Below are 18,113 nucleotides of genomic sequence, written 5' to 3'. Positions count from 1 at the left end.
CTTGACTTTTTCAAACATCAGCCTATATTTGTGTTTACTGTGGGACTTAGAGGGCCCAAATCCAGTGTTTAAGGTTCCCTGCTGTAAAAATCTACGGTGTAGTCTTTGGTGGATCAATGTTTATAGTCAGAAACATCCTCAACTTGTTAAAATTTCCAATATATAGAGAATTAGAGATCTTTAAACGGACCATAAAAATTTTGCATGAGCTATTTGTAAATTTTTTACACTCTGAGTGTCTAAACTTGGCTTGGAGCTCTTTCTGTTTGTTACCCTGAAGTGTGAATTTTAGTGTAAAAGCACAAAAAAAGTTTCAATTTACAACTTTCAATTGTGTACTTTTGAGGATGATGTCTATTTGATGTATTCTCATCAGGCTTTCATTGTTTCACATCTTTGGCTTTACACTCGGTAAGTATTGACACCATAATGTGTGTGTTACATTCAAAGATTCTAATGTAACAACTGAATTTGTTTTTCTTTTCATCCTTTCGATTTTTAATAGTGATCGAGCAAAACCAATTTTATAAGCAGTAATAGTAGCAATTTAAGAACGTACTCATCATTTCCAAAAAGCATAGTAAAATCTTATACCTCAAGCATGTGGTGACCCCAGACATGGTAAGAGAGACGAGGTGGTTCAGATCTCCGTAAGCAGGAGTTTGAAGTTTCAGAGTGCGGAAACAGATATCGTACAAAGCCTCATTATCGATGCAGTAGGTTTCATCTGTGTTCTCCAGCAGCTGGTGGATAGATAAGGTTGCATTGTACGGCTCCACAACGGTGTCCGAGACCTGAGCATTATTTGAGGGGAGAAAAAGAAATATTTTAATTTATCTCTCATGACAAAAAAAAATATCCCTTGGATGTCTAAGTCAGGCTCGGACTGGCCATAAGACCAATCTGCCATTGGCAGATACGCCCCCTTGGCGCGCCGGAAAAGCGCCCCTCTGACATAAAGCGAAATAAGAAGAGAAAACAATTACGACCGAGAATATATATGGAAAATTTCATAAATGAACGGAAGAAGAGAGAGTTAGGAGTAAAGAAAGGTGCTTTTACGCATGATAGTGTCGAACCGAGGTCTAAGAATTACTTTCTAAAGCGTGAACAATTTCCTCTGAAATTTTACTTTTTATTGACGTACAAGCGCTTTATCATCCCCCTCCTTCATTCGCTATGTGTAACTCCCTTAGAAGCGATAGTAGATCCGATTTTTAGACGTACGCACCCTTTATAGACCTCTTGAGAGACCTTTAAACAAATGTCTTCCTTTTCAAAAGGACTATTGATTTGGACACACCATAACTATTGAAACAAGCAAAACATGGAAATAAAGCGAGGGAAAGGATGCGCGTTACCGACGGCGCAGTGATACCACTATTCGTACTTGATGGACGTCCGTGCTGTATCTGAAAAATTGAAGGCGCAATGACGCGAAGCGTGAGCTCTCAATGCTCTGCTATATGCTGCCAATGAGGTGTCGCTCCGATTCGGGAGAGAAGTTACAAAAGAGGCCCGGACACATCTCTCCTACCTTCGGCTGTGTTGATACTCGTTCTCTCTTCTTTTTTCAGGTTCTTGTCTGATTTTTTTTAGGGTGGATTTGCAGACCCTCGTCTTAAGCTTGTGTAAGCCGTAGCGCTGGCTCGGTTCTCTCTGAAATAATGGTGCTTGGACGCGTCTAGTGGCCATAATTTTTTATTATGTTTTCCTTAATTTCAGAAGTCTGTCGGTTACTTCCATACGTTCAATTTCACAATTTTTACTCTGTACGATTAATAAACTTTGAACCTAAAAATAGCGTAAACTTGTGCTGCTTTGCCAAACTTTTCTGAACCCCCTCTCCGCGTAAGGGATGCTCTACCAGGAAATATCACGTTCCGCCCCTTCAACCAGCCAAGGATCTACGCCCTCAGATGCGAGCCAGTCCGACCCTGGTCCAAGTTATCAAAATAAAAACAAGACTTCGTAGTAAATAATACCAATTGTAAGGCCAAGTAGTTGAGACTTTCTCACTGCCGTGCCAAGGAAAAATGCCCTATAAGCTTTTAGACGTTGCCGAATTTCCTTGGATAAAATACGAATTTCGAGGGAAATCTGTTAATATTTTTCCTTGAATTTTTCAAAAAATGTATTCAAAGTCAAGTCTGAATTATCTGACAATGTCCAGAGAAAATATTCTTATTCTCCTCGAAAATAAAAAGTTTATCGGCGAAAATTTGGCAACGTCTGATGGCTTATGCGGTGTTCATCCTAAACATAGCAGCTCAGCAAAGTTGAAACATCTTTTTACTCAACAACATAAAACTCCTTCAAATATGGAGTATGCAACAATACATACACGAACAAGCTGTGTACGCATAGTATGCGAGGGTTCTCGCTTTCCTCCTCTCCTTGCATCCGTGCTGTGGTGGTTCTTCCAGTCAGTTAGGAGATGCATCCGTGGTAAAACTGAGTCAAGTCTCTTATCATACGACGATGCAAATTTTCAAAATTACAAAGTTGCAAAAAAATCGAATTAACACTTTTGAAAACTTACTTTTGGCGAGGGCATAACTGAGTACGTGTTCATGATCCTGTCGGGATACTCTTCCCGGATTTTGGAAATTAGGAGCGTCCCTAGGCCGGAACCAGTGCCGCCACCCAAAGAATGAGTCAGCTGGAATCCCTGAAAGTTGAAAAAAAAAAATTATCATCGATTCGCATTGTTTTCAAAATCTGTCATTAAGGGTCGTTTCGTAGTTGTTCTTGAGACAACTTCTTGTCGAAGGGCCTTCCTTTTAGTCATTCCAAACAAATTTCTTTCCTTAGGAAGTCCTTTAGTAGCGAGGGTTTTGCTTTGGACGGCACACGGTGGATCGAGCCAATCGGAGAGGTCGGACATGCAATGTTTGAATGAAACTGCAAATTGAATCAGTGAGTTCGAAAACACACCAACTCGGGAAAAAAAAATTGTTCAGGAAACACCTAAAGCTGCGCAGCGGGCAAAGAAGTTAGTTTAAGAAAAACCTTTTTGGTGCCAAAGGACAAAGTACTTAGAGACTTCGTATAGCACCAAGTTGAAATCGATACACCATGTTCTATGACAGAGAATTAAGCGTTTAAAAATTTCCGAGTTGGTGTGTTTTCGTTCTCACCGACTTTCAGATACTGATTTTTCATAGTCTGCCAGAAAAATTTATATTTTTGGACCTGAATAGCGCTTGAATAGTTATATAACTTGTTGGTGCAAGGTATACTGAACCGAAAAAAGAAAACCGCAAAATCGGATGGTCACCCGTTTCCCTTGAAATGGCCTTACATTGGTATTTTCGATGAAATACTTCGATTTTTTCCTTTTCCCGTCGCTGTTTCGAGCTCTTCCGATTGCAATTTTGAAATTTCCTTTTGCGTGCAGATGCTCCTGTCCATAAGTGCTACTAAACCGTAAAAAAGTGAAAATCGAAAAAAACCCGAGTTGGTGTGTTTTCGAACTAAATGATTCAATTTTCATGTTCATTTCGTTACAATATCAAACTTCAAGGGGTGTTCCTGGATGAAAATACGAGGAAATGAACAGAGACACTTTTAAAACCTCAAAATTATTTGTATTCACGGAGTTATAAGCGTTTAAAGATTCCAAATTTTGTTCGACCACTCCTATCAACTCGATCCTCTGTGCGGCAGAGCATGAGTTAGATAGCTGATGAAGGGGGTCAGCGACCAGAGCGGCCTTGGGTCTCGACAGGCGCCCAAGGCCGTGGAAAACGGCGAAAATAGGTGAGGCAGACGCAGGCGATTAGATATCAAGTCCGGCTCCCGGTCCGGTCACCGAATCGGGGGCAATGAGATCATGAAGAATGATTGCGCTCGTGGAATTCATGCCTGTACTTCGTTGTCAGGACTCACCGGAAACATCCTCCGATCCTTATTAAGGGGGATCTTCAGCTGTAGTTCCGAAAAAATTCCACCACGTCGCGCTGCTAAAATCCGGTTCCGAAGTCACTTATTATTTATATACCACAATCGATATATTAAATTCTAGGAGTCATAAGTTCTAGCAGCATACGCCTGGGGCCGAATTTTGTCGGCTTTTTCACACGGAGTGCAACATCCATCGATGAGTTCAAACCGCACCACCGGCCAATCAGAAGCGCTAAGCCAGACTTAAGTGCAGTCGAGGCCTGTCCTAATGCCGCAATCACACGCTGAATGTGGCTTGAATGTGGAAGTCATCACCCAGATGCCTGAATTTTGCGCGTGACGCGCAAAATTCAGCAACGATTCTCAGCAACCATCGGACTAATGTTGGATTTGTCTGAACTATTCGAGTGGATTTGATACACATCTGGATGAAAATGACTCGGATTTACGAAATTTCAGCCGTTGGGCGATGACTGTTGACTTCCACATTCAGCTGCTAAATTCAGCGTGTGATAAGTATAAGGCATAAGTATATTTAAGTACGGTGGGAGGACCGACAAAATTCGGTCCCTGGAATGCAACGACAGGAAGTCTGCAACTTTTCACGTGGAGATACGCGGGTATTCGCACTTCGGCCATCGACACAGTGTTCGAAACTCACAGGCGCCAACGCGCCGAATATGTCTAAAAGATCAACCATGGCGCCTAAAAGATGTAGGTTCTGCGCCAACGTGGCCCCTAAAAGTTGCCCTCTAAAAATCTGGATTTTCATAGGAAGTCACATAAAGAAAGAAAAACAAATCCATTTGCATTAAAAAAAACTCAGAATTTTCGGCACTACAAGTGAAAGCTTTTTCTATTCTTCACGATTTCATTCTTAACGCTTTTGTCTTCCCCAAGTTACAGCTACTTACTAGTTCTGTTACGGAAACGTCTTGCGTCTGAATTTTCACTGAATGCGCCGTAATATATAGGCAAAAAGTCAATTTGGCCTTTAAAAAATCTTCAACGGCGCCTAAAAATCGACCTTGATGCGCCACATGGCTCCTAAAACTCAAAGGTGAGTTTCGAACACTGCATCGACACCTAACCATATTGCACACATCAATCAGAAAACCGGCACAGTCTAGCAACGTCGCTTGCAGTCTCACCTGACGGATCGAGTGCGCTTGCGTGCGGATGCGAGCGCGGTGGAGCACAGTTTTTTAATTGAAATAATCTCCGGGTCATAAAATAATAGCGCCCGACCCGGCGATGCGTCTAGCAACACCCCGTTCCGCCGGGCGAAAACCCCCCAACTCCCACGGAAATCCATCGCAGAACCGTCGTTTCTACTCAGCGCCGAGTAAAAGTGAATTCCGCGGGGCTGCGGCGCCGCCGTTTCTCCGAAATAGTTTTCGGCCCGGCCGACCCCCCCCCCCCCCCCTACCATCGAGCCCCGGGGGTCACTGACCCCCGCAATATTAGCTCAAGCCCGGGTAATTACGGAAGTATAGTTATTTATAAGGCCATTCTTCCCCGTCGATTCGTCGCTCCTCCGACAAAAATGCGTATCTCAATTTCAACATGAACCCTGTTCTCCGTATAACCCCATGAATTCTGGGGTTCATAGGTAGATGGAGATACGTTCTTACGTTTCAGGAGCGACGATTTTCTTGAGTTTCGCGATCTCATCCTTCGTCTCTTCTTGTTCTCTTCTTTGTCTCCGGTGATCCGAGGGTGTTTATTCGGCGGATTGTATGTCACCTCTTCTGAAATTCTCGAATCGTCTCCGGGTGTCACATTTCTGCGGCTATTTTCATTTGGCATTTCATTTTTTTAATTCGGGGGAAGGGAGTGTTACGTTGGGCGTCGTCGTTGACAAATTCCAACGGAGATGGCGATGTGTTGCAATTTTTATGATCCATCCCTCCACATCTTGCATGGAGAGTGTTGAGCAGAAATTATATTTACATTTGTATATGAACTGGGTTAAGCTAAAAAAATAGCGGTCTGATTTTTTTTTTTAATTTTTTTATATTTAATTAGTATTAAAAAGACTGACAACACGAGATCTGCACTGAGGAAAATATTCCTTTTAGTTGAATATGTATGCCACGACGGAAATTCTGTTCTAGGAGTCATTTTGGGAGAACATGCAGAAATGCCGTTTGAATCGCGGAGATTTGTGTCTTACCGAGAAATTCCTCCGAAATTCCGATAGTTCTTTGTATCAAGAATTCATGTTGATCAAACAGAGCATTTTTTTAATAAGCGATTTGAGCTTGATTCATGACTGGATTCAGGATTTTTGGGATCCGCGACCGGCGCACAGTGAATCGAGTCAATAGGAGAGTTCGAACAAAATTTGGAAACTGTGAACGTTTTTAACTTCGTTCATACAAACCTTTAAGGTTCTAAAAGTCATCGGTTTCCTCGTAGAATTTTCTACTGTTAGCACCCCTTGAAATTTAAAATGTGACAAAGTAAACATCAAAATTTGCAGTTTTAGTCAAAAATTTCATTTTCGACCTCTCTAATTGACTCGATCCACTGTGAGGCGCAGTCGCTGTGTGGTCTGGTTTGCCATGCATTTTCCACTGTTTTTCTTAGTCACCATTTCAGTTCTCATAAAATATCAACTATATTCCTGGGAGATTTTATGAGTTTGATGTGGACAGAGAACGGCATGGAGCGCTTTGCTCTGAAAGCGGATTTACCTTTTATCGGTCATAATCATACTCACTTTAATGTTAAACCCTGCATGTTACGTTTATGTTAAGTAAGTCGTAATAAACACCGAAGTTTTCTTGGGTTTCCAGATTACTACCGTCGTAAAGGCTGTTAATGCACTCTCGGCCGAATATAATTCTTGATACTGTCGTCGCCCAGGCCTTGAAGGAACGCGATTACATTTCAAAGCTGCAAGATCTACTCGCACGATTTTGTTTAAACGAAAACTGATATCACAAATTGCATTGCTCATTTTTTACAGAAGTTACGCCGTGTGAAAACCTGTGAAGTTTTCCATGAAAACTGCCCAATAGTTATAGAGTGAAATTAACAATTGTGAATAGAAATTTGGCAAGGATGGAATGAAGTTACGTTCTTTCGTCTATAGTAAATGACGAGATGCCTACGTAATATAAAACTTCAATAAAAGATGCACCGTGTATAGGGAAGAATTATTTTGATGGGGGGGGGGGGGGGTGGGGGAACAAACTAACAAAATGATTCAGAATTCAACAAGGGCTATTTAAAATTTCACTCAATAATATTTCAGCCTCTTGGGCGGAGTTCATAGACCTTTTTGGAGGTTGAGTTACTCACGTCGCGGCTGTTTCTTCTTCAATGTGTCATAGTGCGGAAGTCGAAAGATTTACGGGTACAATGACCTGACCATAACCCACCATGGACCCTCCTCAGTGTGGCTAATTTTTGCTATTTTAAAGCATAGATTTGGTCGGTCGTGCGGATCGCAGAATAAAATTTTGACTCTTGAATCTCGTACTTCAGCTACAGAAAATACGATTTCTCTAAACGCTACATTTTGGGAAATTTTGACGAGAAATCTCATCCTGTTGTACTTTAATCTTAAGATCTGTCTCATGGTTCATTTTGTCGCTTGACTGACACAAGAGCGTAACTACACCAGTGGCGTGGCGTGTTTTGCGATATATCGATTGATCTGTCATTTAAACCTATGGAAAAGGATCGATAAACAGGATGTTCGCAAGAAACACCTTAATAATCGATTCTTTACCATGACTTCAAATGGGAAAATATCGATAATCGATCATTCACGCCTCGCCACTTAACTATACTAAAAGATGAACCTGGGAGAGCACTTGGGTTAAATGGACAACAGGGTTCATCGCGAGGTGTAGTTACGCTTTTTGTCGGGAGGGCGACGATTTGTGACCGGATCTGTGGAAAGAGATTCAGAGGCGCAAATCTTTAAAACAACATATTTCCGACTCTACGGCAGCTACAGACCTCATCTTCAGCTCACTTTACAGCTCTTAATTTGATCTTTTGATTGATAGTCTCTTTCTCAAATAGCATAGATTTCAATAAGTAGCAATTACATTGTAAAATATTGCAATTCCACTGAGTGTTGTGTGCGTTGCCTAGCTCATATCTGAAGGGACTTCATTTATTGAAACTTATTGCAATAAAATTGAAATAAGTTGCAATTTTTCATTGCATTGCATATTGCCTATCTTTTTGACACGTGGAGCCAATTTTGTTGATTGTTTAAAACTGAATGATGTTAAAATATTGCAAAATGAAATTTGACGGTAAAAAAATTAAATATCGAAATCAAATTGCAATTTAATTTCAATATTTTCGTTACGCTACTTGGGAAGTACGTCAATTAATTCACGAAATTCCATCAAAATCCAAAACGGTCGAGTTAAATTTTAAAACATTATCGTCGATTTGACTGGAATGACCTATGCTGCCGTGCTAAGGAAAAACGTTGTTCGGGCCTTCAGGCGTTGCGACATTTCCTCCGGTAAAAACCAATTTTACCGGGAAATTTCTGAATATTTTTCTTCCACTTTTTCGGACAATTTTGTTCGCATTTTACATTGTGGATACGCTCTCTTCTTGAGATGCCAGCAGACCGCCGCCAAAAGTCCATCTCAGTTGCCCGAAGCATGTCTTCAGTCCTTTTTTTGAGTTGCCGAACCTCACTCCCGTAAGTTACGATACTCTTCACGATGACGTTGTAAATTTTTTCGCATTTTAATTTATGATATCTGAAAATTTCAAGGATAAATATACATGACTTTCTTCCAAAACAAATATTTTATTAGGGAAGATTGGGCAACGTCTAAAAGTTCATATGGCCTTTTTGCTCAGGGCGGCAGTATACCAGTTAAACTTTAGATGTAACTCACCGGAAAAAATAAAACACATTATATCTAGAGTCTAGACTTCTGAAAACATTGACAAGAAAAAATACTCTTGATTCGATCGGATTTTCGCTTGAATCCAAACGAAATCCGCTTAAATTAAGAGGCATGGTTCTTGATTTGAACGTATTTATGCTAAAAGGAACTGTGTACATAGGGGTTGTGTGCGACATAGTTCCTTTTAGTATAAATACGTCCATTTGAGCTAGATTCTGATCGAATCAAGAGTACTTTTTCTTGTCAATGTTTTTAAGAGTCTGGACTCTAGATCCAATGTTTTTTTTTTTTTTTTGTTTTTTGTTTTTTGTTTTTTGTTTTTTCGAGTGCTTGGTGTAAAGTTAACGTACCTGCAAGCAATCGCAGTTCTCGGACTCCTTGCGGACGACGTCGAGGACAGCGTCGACGAGTTCGGCACCCTCGGTGTAGTGACCCTTGGCCCAGTTGTTCCCGGCTCCGGATTGGCCGAAGACGAAGTTGTCCGGACGGAAAAGCCGACCGTACTCGCCGGAGCGCACAGAGTCCATCGTACCCGGCTCCAAGTCCAGGAGCACCGCTCGGGGAACGTACTTCCCGCCACCTGAATGCATAGCACCTGACAAATAAGTAAACCGGAATCAAACACACATACAGAACCGTCAACCCATGCTCACAAACATGAACAACATGAAATATGAACGTGAAAACACGAATGGAACATGGAGATACACAAAATAACAGCTCGAACAAGGACATATGATTCTACAACTATTTGTGGTTTCAGGTGTGGCTTCTTGCCTATCCTACGATTTGAAGGGAATCCCACATTAAAAGAAAATACTACATTATATCAATCAGCCTCTCCGTGCATGGCATCTGACAACTAAGAGACCCGAAATCAAAACACATATTAGCACTGTCAACTCATGCTCAGTGCTCACAAACATGCTAAAATTAAAAAAAACATAAAAAATTAAAGCCACCAGACGCACTCAAGCACCATTATTTCCATAAGAACCGCGTCAAAGCTGCGGTTTACACGAGCTTAAGACGTGGGTCTAAAAATCCATCCTAAAAAAGAATCAGACAAGAACCTGAAAAAAGAAGAAAGAACGAGTATCAACGCAAAACCGACGACAAGGAAGACGTATTCGGGCCTCTTTTTTAACTTTTCTCCCGAATCTGAGCGACACCTCATTGGCAGCATACAGCAGGGCATTGACAGCTCACGCTTCGCGTCATCGCGCCTTCAATTTTTCGGATGCAGCACGGACGTCCATCAAGTACGAATAGTTGTATCTCTGCGCCGTCGTTAACGCGCATCCTTGCCCTCCCTCTATTTCCATGTTGTGTTTGTTTCCGTTTGTCTTATTTGTAATGTTGCTTTAAACTAGAGCAGGACATTGCGAATTCACGACTCACGCCATCGCGTCTTACATTTTTCATATGCAATACATCTTGCGAGAATAGTCGCATCGCGTTTACACTTTGGATATCTCTTCTTGAATTTCGAAATAAATTAAGGTTAAGTTTGCCCGACATATGCTAGGATATGTCCAAATCAATAGTCATTTTGAAAAGGAAGAAATATGTTTAAAGGTCTCTTAAGAGGTCTTTAAAGTCAGTTATAGGTCAAGCAAACTTAACCTTAATTTATTTCGAAATTCCAAAGGAAGATACATCCAAAGTGTAAACGCGATACAACTATTCTCGCAAGATGGATTGCATATGAAAAATGTAAGACGCGATGGCGTGAGTCGTGAACTCGCAATGCCCTGCTCTAGTTTGAAGCAACATTACAAATAAGACAAACGGAAACAAACACAACATGGAAATAGAGGGAGGGAAAGGATGCGCGTTAACGACGGCGCAGAGATACAACTATTCGTACTTGATGAACGTCCGTGCTGCATCTGAAAAATTGAAGGCGCGATGACGCGAAGCGTGAGCTTTCAATGCCCTGCTGTATGCTGCCAATGAGGTGTCGTTCAGATTTGGGAGAAAAGTTAAAAAAGAGGCCCGAATACGTCTTCCTTGTCGTCGGCTGTGTTGATACTCGTTCTTTCTTCTTTTTTCAGGTTCTTGTCTGATTCTTTTTTAAGATGGATTTTTAGATCCACGTCTTAAGCGACTGGTTTTTGCTTTTTGGTGTTATTTAGTGCGTGTTGCATACCCAGCCCCTGAAAATATGGATCATATCATCATATTTTTCACAATTTTGTGAAATTTCATGAAGTATTTCACGGAAATTTTCATATTTCATGTTTTTCATTTGACCCGTACAATCCTGGTCCAGACACGGCGTCGCGATGCCTTGAGCTGGCGGCGGCCTTGTCCGTGACAATGCGATCGCGAATTACGAGCCGCGAGTTCATTCGCCGCGAATTGCGAATTGCGAATGCGAATGCAACGGAGACGCTCGGCGCTCCAAGACGTATCGGAGAGGGTCCGCCGTCGCAAATAGGGCTTAATTGATTTCTTTGTCGCGGGCTCGCCGTTCGCGGTCTCGGCGGCGGCTGCTGCTTGGACGAGACGGCCCCGGTTTAATTAGATTAATGAGAGGATCCAAGGGCCCGCGCTGCAGCGGCAAGAAATCGCCCACGCGGGGAGCGAGGAACCCTCGCGATATCCACCACGATTCCGAGAAAATGACCAAGGAGGGGTTATGATCTGTGCTCGATCGGTAATTGAAGGGTCCAGTGGGCTAGACTGTTGAATATTATAGACAACACTGGAAAAAAGTACTCTTGATTTCGAGCTTAAAATAAGAACAAAGCCTCTTAATATAAGCGGATTTTGTTTTGATTCAAGCGAAAATCCGATTGAATCAAGAGTATTTTTTCTTGTCAATGTTTTCAAGAGTCTGGGCTCTAGATCCAATGTGTTCTTTTTCCCAGTGAAAGCTACAGACAAAAAAGACATGCGCATAGCGCCTACAAGACTGTCTGAATACTTCACGCTTTGCGCCAAACATGGAAGGCCTTGTCCACACAGAGATAGATTTACGAAACTTAGCTTTCGCGCAAAGTTCCGTGAAATTTTGCTAGTAGTGTTGACAGGGCTTTCCCAAAAAATGTGTCCAACACAAGTAAACGCGTCTTCTGCATCCTTCCCCCGCTGGCACGTTCACTTGATGGTTTTTATTGATGTTTCAAAACGAATGTGAAGGGGGCGGCAAAATACAGGCGGCCCATGGGCGGCAAGTAGGTAAATCCGGCCCTGAGCCGTTGAGCACACTTCTGGAACCTCAAAGTTTTGTACAAACGGAGTTATAAGCTTTTAAAGTTTCCAAATTTTGTGAGACATTTCCTATTGACTGGATCTACTGTGCGGCGGCGCGGCGCTATAGTCGGTGACGTGGCGCGTTTTGTCCCCGTCTTGGGGCGTCGGAGTTATCCCTGCGTCTCATTAAGCCCTCGAGGAGTCCACGTCCAGCGCAGCGTCGCGACGCGCATCGGGGCACAGGCTCACGCCTTGACACTATTTATAAGCCGGCTAAGTTTAGTCAACGCTGCCCGCTCCAGCTTCCATCCACCCGGAGAGCTCCCATGGCCTCTGTCAGCAAAGGCTCACAGGAGGGATTCCAAAGTTTAGGTGTCACCTCTGCTCTGTAAGCAACAAAAATTTGACAGTTCTAGAGGGCTGCTTAGTGACAAGAGAGCAGTAAGTGCAAAAATGAAGTTTTGAGAAAGCGGGCTCAGAAGCGTCCGACCGAAACATTTTATTGAAAGAAGCCTCCGTTTTTCGTCAAATTGCCACTAATCATCCGGAAGACTCCCAAGGTCTCGATAGACGATCAAATTCCCGAACCAATTACCATCAAAAGGTCGGGAGTCATCAGTCTTAAACTCATTAATTTGCTTAATTTTAAAATGAAAACTTGGCAGAAATGTTTCCTGAGGCAGGAAATGATCAATGGTGGCACTCCATTTTGATCTTACTTTGAACAAAATAGTGCGGCCCGTCAAAATTTGATGGTAGATGGTGACCATCAGTCATCAGCATGTCTACTTTGATCGGAATTGGTTCGGAATTTGATCGTCTATCCAGGGCTCTAGAAATCGTTTGGATGATTAAAAATCGACCGATTTTATTTCCATTACATAAATGGGCATTTTTCATTTTCATGCTAGGCTAGTGTTAGGCAAGACAGCCGTAAGTGCTATCCTCTGCATGCTTTCGAGGGTGCGTTTCGGACATACAACAAACACATTTTCAGAATAGAAATCGGCAGAAGAGGCCGGCATTTTACTTGAAAGCATTGTTTTCATTGGCTCTCTGGAGGAATAACGTCACTTACGGCTGTTTTGCCTGAAACTACGTCATTTTCGGCGCACTTACGGCTTTCTTATATGTCTCGTTATCATTCAATGAACACTGGAAAAAAACACATTGTATATCTAGAGTCCAGATTCTTAAAAACATCGACAAGAAAAAATACTCTTGATTCAATCAGATTTAAGCTTAAATCAAGAACCAAGCCTCTTAATTTGAGCGGATTTCCGTTTGATCTAAGCTTAAATCTGATCGAACCAAGAGTCCTTTTTCTTGTCAATAGGTATTTTCAAGAGTTTGGACTCTAGATCCAATGTGTTTTTTTTCCAGTGAAGATAAATTTTGCTGTTTTAGTAATTTCAAAGATTTCATCAAAAAAAGATTACGCGGACTTTGAAGGTAACTCGATTTCGAAAAACGGACTTTTACTGCTCTCTCGACCATCACGGCAGTGCCCTCCTGTGGCGTGGAATTTTGTCGCGTCATCGGTCTATTTATTCCGAGCTCTTTTCTGTCTTTCCTCCTCCTCTTCCGCGATTCTCGTGTCCGCGGCTTTCGGGTCCTGTCCGCCGGGATCCGGGATTCTGTCTAAAAACGGAGCTGGAGCGGGTCCCAGCCCTGGAAACCGAGCCCTGGCCCATTTCCAATCCTCGCTCCGCCGCACAGTGGACCGAGTCAAAAGGAGAGCTCGGACAAAATCCGGAAACTTCAAACGCTTATAACCCCGTTTATATACAATTTTGAGGTTTTGAAAGTGATTCTATCGGTTTCCTCGTAAAATTGTCTTCTTGATACACCCCTTAAAATTTAAAATGTGACGAAATAAACATGAGCCGTTCTAGTCGAAAATTTTGTGTCCGACCTCTCTGATCGACTCGATCCTCTGTGCGGCTGTCCGTCTCGACGTCACGTGACACACGCCGCGCTTCCGCGAAAATCCCGCCTCCAACATTGTAAAATCCGAGCAAGGACGCGGTCAAAAAGACCACGTTGCGAACAGTAGAGTACCTTTATAGACAGAGTATGGCCATTTCTGTTCCGGTTTTTCATTGGTCGCGAGCGAATAGGCTGACACGATGCTCTTAAGGCCGTAAATAAACAAACAAGATGGCTGTTATCAGCAAGGAAGTTTGAGGTTATGCACATCTTACATCCTCCTGTGATAAAAGTGAAAGGCGATTTAACAATGTTTTCATGTGTTTTTCGTGTGTTATTCGTAGATATGCTAGTTTAAATTGTTACTGCCGTATAATTGATATTTTTTTCAAATTTAGCCTCTTATCAATGATACAGAGAGTCGCCATCTTGTTTGTTTATTTACGGCCCTAAGAGCATCATGAAGCCTAAAAACTCGTTGACCAATCAAAAAGCGGAACAGTTTTCCTGTAGTAAAAAGATACGAATGGCCATACTCTGTCTATAAAGGTACTCTAGCGAACAGTGGCGTGGCGTGCTTTGCGATATATCGATTGATCGGCCATATAAACCTATGGAGAAATATCGATAAATAGGGTGTTCGCAGCGAACACCTTAATAATCGATTATTTACCACAGCTTCAAATGGGGAAATATCGATAGATCGCAAAGCACGCCACGCCACTGGTTGCGACGGATACTTCGTCAAGATTCATCGCGGGAGGGTTTTTTTGGTGGTTTTTTTTTGTGGACTTCTCGGATGAGTGGCAACGTGTGCACGTGGGAGGTGTACTAATGCATCATAAAGTAACTGTATGTTTCGACTACATTTGGATCGCGTTGAGGAAAAAGGAACCAAGCCGTATCAGCTACTGCCACATTTAATCGGGTAATTTAATTTTTTACGAAAACGGCTGCGTGAATTTTCTGCATCGTAAGAGGCGAATTTCCTGACAGTTTTACGGGAATCCGCACAAACGTCCTCTAGTAAAAAATGGAATGCCCGGTTAAATTTGGCGAGAGCTGGTGTGGCTTGGTTCCTTTCTGCTGAACGCGGTCCATTTTGCAATTCGGAACTACCGTTTTTTACTCATTTTTTATCAGCGTTAGAGCCATTGGTTACCCATTCAGAGTGGTGTTTTTATGAGTATGCCAGAACCTCTGATCATTTTAATTTAAATCTACTTTAATTGTCTTATTTGACAATTTAAATTGTCTTTTAGGCAGGCCGGATTAAGGAAGTGGTCACATGGGCCGCGGCCCATGGCGGCAAATCTAAGGGGCAGCAAAAATTTACAATTTTTTTAAGTGTAAGTATAAAAAAATCGGATTTAGAAAAAAAAATTACAAACGAGAAAAGGCGACAAAATCTCTCATTTACTGAGAGTATAGTAATTTCTAATTTTGTCGTCTTTCAGTGATACAAGAGACAGCACCTTTAATAAGTCGAGTTAAGAGAGAAACCAAACGCACGCAATTTGGCCTGAAACGTCGCAACTTAGAGAGAAATGATGACGAGGACTTGAGATGAAAAGGAGAAGCCCTCGGCGCGGCAGTCGGCATGTAACACATATTAGCGCCTACAAGACTGCACGAATACTTCTCGCGGTGCATCAAACACAGTGCGGTCATTGCGGTCAGCGAGAAACGGATAGCGCCTACAAGAATGCATGAATGCCTCACGCATTGCGCCAAACACAGTGCGCGGTCAGCGTGGAACGCATAGCGCCTACAAGACTGTCGGAATACTTCACTTATTGCGTCCAACACAGTGCGTTCAGCAGCGGTCGGCGTGAAACGCATAGCGCCTATTAGACTGTCTGAATACTTCACACTTTGCGCCAAACATGGAAGGCCTTGTCCACACAGAGATAGGTTTACGAAACTTAACTTTCGCGCAAAGTTCCGTGAACTTTTCTAGTAGTGTTGACAGGACTTTTCCAAGAAATGTGTTCAACACGAGTAAATGCGTCTTATGCACCCCTCCTCCGCTGGCACGTTCACTTGATGGTTTTTTTCGAGTTTCAAAACGAATGAGAAGGGGCGGCAAAATACAGGCGGCTCATGGGCGACAAGTAGGTGAATCCGGCCCTGCTTTTAGGTTACCTATAAAAAAAGATGCTTTGATAAGAGTGCTGCCATCCCCAGTAAAAACGTCGCAACTCCAGTCTAGGTTTTGAAAATGTTTTCCGGACTAAGTATTCCGTCTCGAAAAGACCTAATTACCGCCATGCTTGATATTTTCATTACAACTTCACAATCAATGGTGTGACACAGTTATTCTGAACATACATAGTATGGATTTTTGCAGCTTTTATCGCAGTAGAACTGTATTTCTGAGAGAAACGTGCCAAATCTACATAGGCTGTCCAAAAAGTACCGAGACTGGTTCCATAACTCAAAAACCAAGATAGCTAGAGGCTTGATCTTGGTCTCATTTGAAAGATAAACTCAATATCTATCGATTGAGATCAAGATCAAAACTTTCGGTCAAGTATTTCAAAAGTTACGACACTGTTTGTAAAAAAAATATCTGCACGGAAAAAACGAGTTTAGGGCTGGTACCTGCACCGAAGGTCCCAGCCCTAACCAGGTAGGTAAAATTGCTTCACCTCCACCGCCATAGGGGCAGGCCCGGCGCGCGTAGAGCCCAAATCTACCTGCTTCAGGGTTCAGCCCTACCTGGTAAGAGGTAGACCCTGTCCAGGTAGGGCTGGGCCTTACCCACGCAGGGCCTGCCCCTGTGGCGGTGGAGGTGAAGCAATTCTAGGGCCCAGCCCTAATCTCGTTTTTTCAGTGTGGACCCCCTACCGTTTTTAATGACTATTTTCTCTTGCCGAGAACACTCTCTAAATTATTAATGATCAGTGCACGGTTCTTTTGCACCTAATCATGGCAAAACCTAATTGATTTGGAAACACTGTCAAGCCGTCGTCGTCCGACTACGAGTATAAGGGTACAAAGTCCGCGGGGAAAGAATCAACCGTCGGTCAGCCACCCCTAAAAAACCCGGGAAATTTTCGGCAGTTGTTGACAGTTCACAGTGCGTGCATGGTCTACGCTGCAGATAGTGAGTGATTTTGTTTCTGTGGTCGAAATTTTTGATACCACTGCTTTATCTCTTTCCATGATGGTATCAACAATTTCGAACACAGAAACAAAATCACTCACTATCTGCAGCGTAGACCACGCACGCACTATGAACTGTCAACAACTGCCGAAAATTTCCCGGGTTTTTTAGGGGTGACTGACCGACGGTTGATTCTTTCCCCGTGGACTTTGAACCCTTATACTCGTAGTCGGACGACGACGGCTTGACTGTGTTTCCAAATCAATTAGGTTTTGCGATGATTAGTTGCAACAGAACCGTACACTGATCATTAATAATTTAGAGAGTGTTCTCGACAAGAGAAAATAGTCATTGAAAACGGTAGGGGGTCCAGATATTTTTTTTACAAACAGTGTCGTAACTTTTGAAATGCTTAACCAAAAGTTTTGATCTTGGTCTCAATCGATAGATATTGAGTTTATCTTTCAAATGAGACCAAGATCAAGCCTCTAGCTATCTTGGTTTTTGAGTTATGGAACCAGTCTCGGTACTTTTTGGACAGCCTATGTAGAATGAAGATAAGGTGTTTTTGCTGTGTGCGGCGGGGTAGAAATAGTGGGTCCAAATTGCAAAAATGTATTTAGTTTCCCTCCTGGTAGATGTCATTCCTGACTTGGACGGCACTTGGACTACATTTTGCGGTAAGGAACAACTATTTCCGGCTCACCTTATCTGCCATTAGTTTCCATGTGCAGATAAGTGCTTTTAAAAAGTCGCCAAGTATAGTAGTTCCTTGAGTGTCTCTTGCACCGAGTTTAACTGAGAAGCACCGAAACTTGATAATTTCATGTCAAGGCCATTTCTTGAAAGGAGGATCTACTCCTGGAGTTATTTTGTTGAGTTTCGATCCAGATAATGAAGAAGAGAGATTGTGTTTTGGTGGAAAAATATTACCGTTGCATGCAAAACTATCTGCGCTTTTTCAACCCGACCGACATGACCCAAAAAGCAGGCAAACGACCCCACGTTCCAAAGTTTGAGACAAAATAGAAAGATCGGTGAAAGTAAAATCAGGCATGCTGTGCAGATTA

General features: G+C 42.4%; 1 protein-coding gene across 2 annotated transcripts in view; it reads right to left on the bottom strand.

The window, feature by feature from the left end:
• LOC109032688 (tubulin beta-1 chain) overlaps positions 1-18,113 on the bottom strand; it is a 72,902-nt gene that overhangs the window by 3,770 nt on the left and 51,019 nt on the right. The window contains exons 3-5 of one of the 2 annotated variants that reach the window (XM_019044943.2): positions 9,155-9,384; positions 2,543-2,671; positions 595-794 (exon numbers count right to left, since the gene is read on the bottom strand). In XM_019044943.2, the coding sequence (XP_018900488.1) occupies positions 595-794; positions 2,543-2,671; positions 9,155-9,384 (559 nt within the window). Of the gene's footprint in view, positions 1-594; positions 795-2,542; positions 2,672-9,154; positions 9,400-18,113 lie in introns of both variants that reach the window. The other variant, XM_019044941.2, reaches the window with a different exon arrangement.

The sequence above is a fragment of the Bemisia tabaci genome, chromosome 7 (genome assembly GCF_918797505.1).
Source record: "Bemisia tabaci chromosome 7, PGI_BMITA_v3".
Taxonomy (NCBI): Eukaryota; Metazoa; Arthropoda; class Insecta; order Hemiptera; family Aleyrodidae; genus Bemisia; species Bemisia tabaci.
Note: the sequence above shows the minus strand (reverse complement) of the source record. Positions and strands in the feature narration are given on the sequence as shown.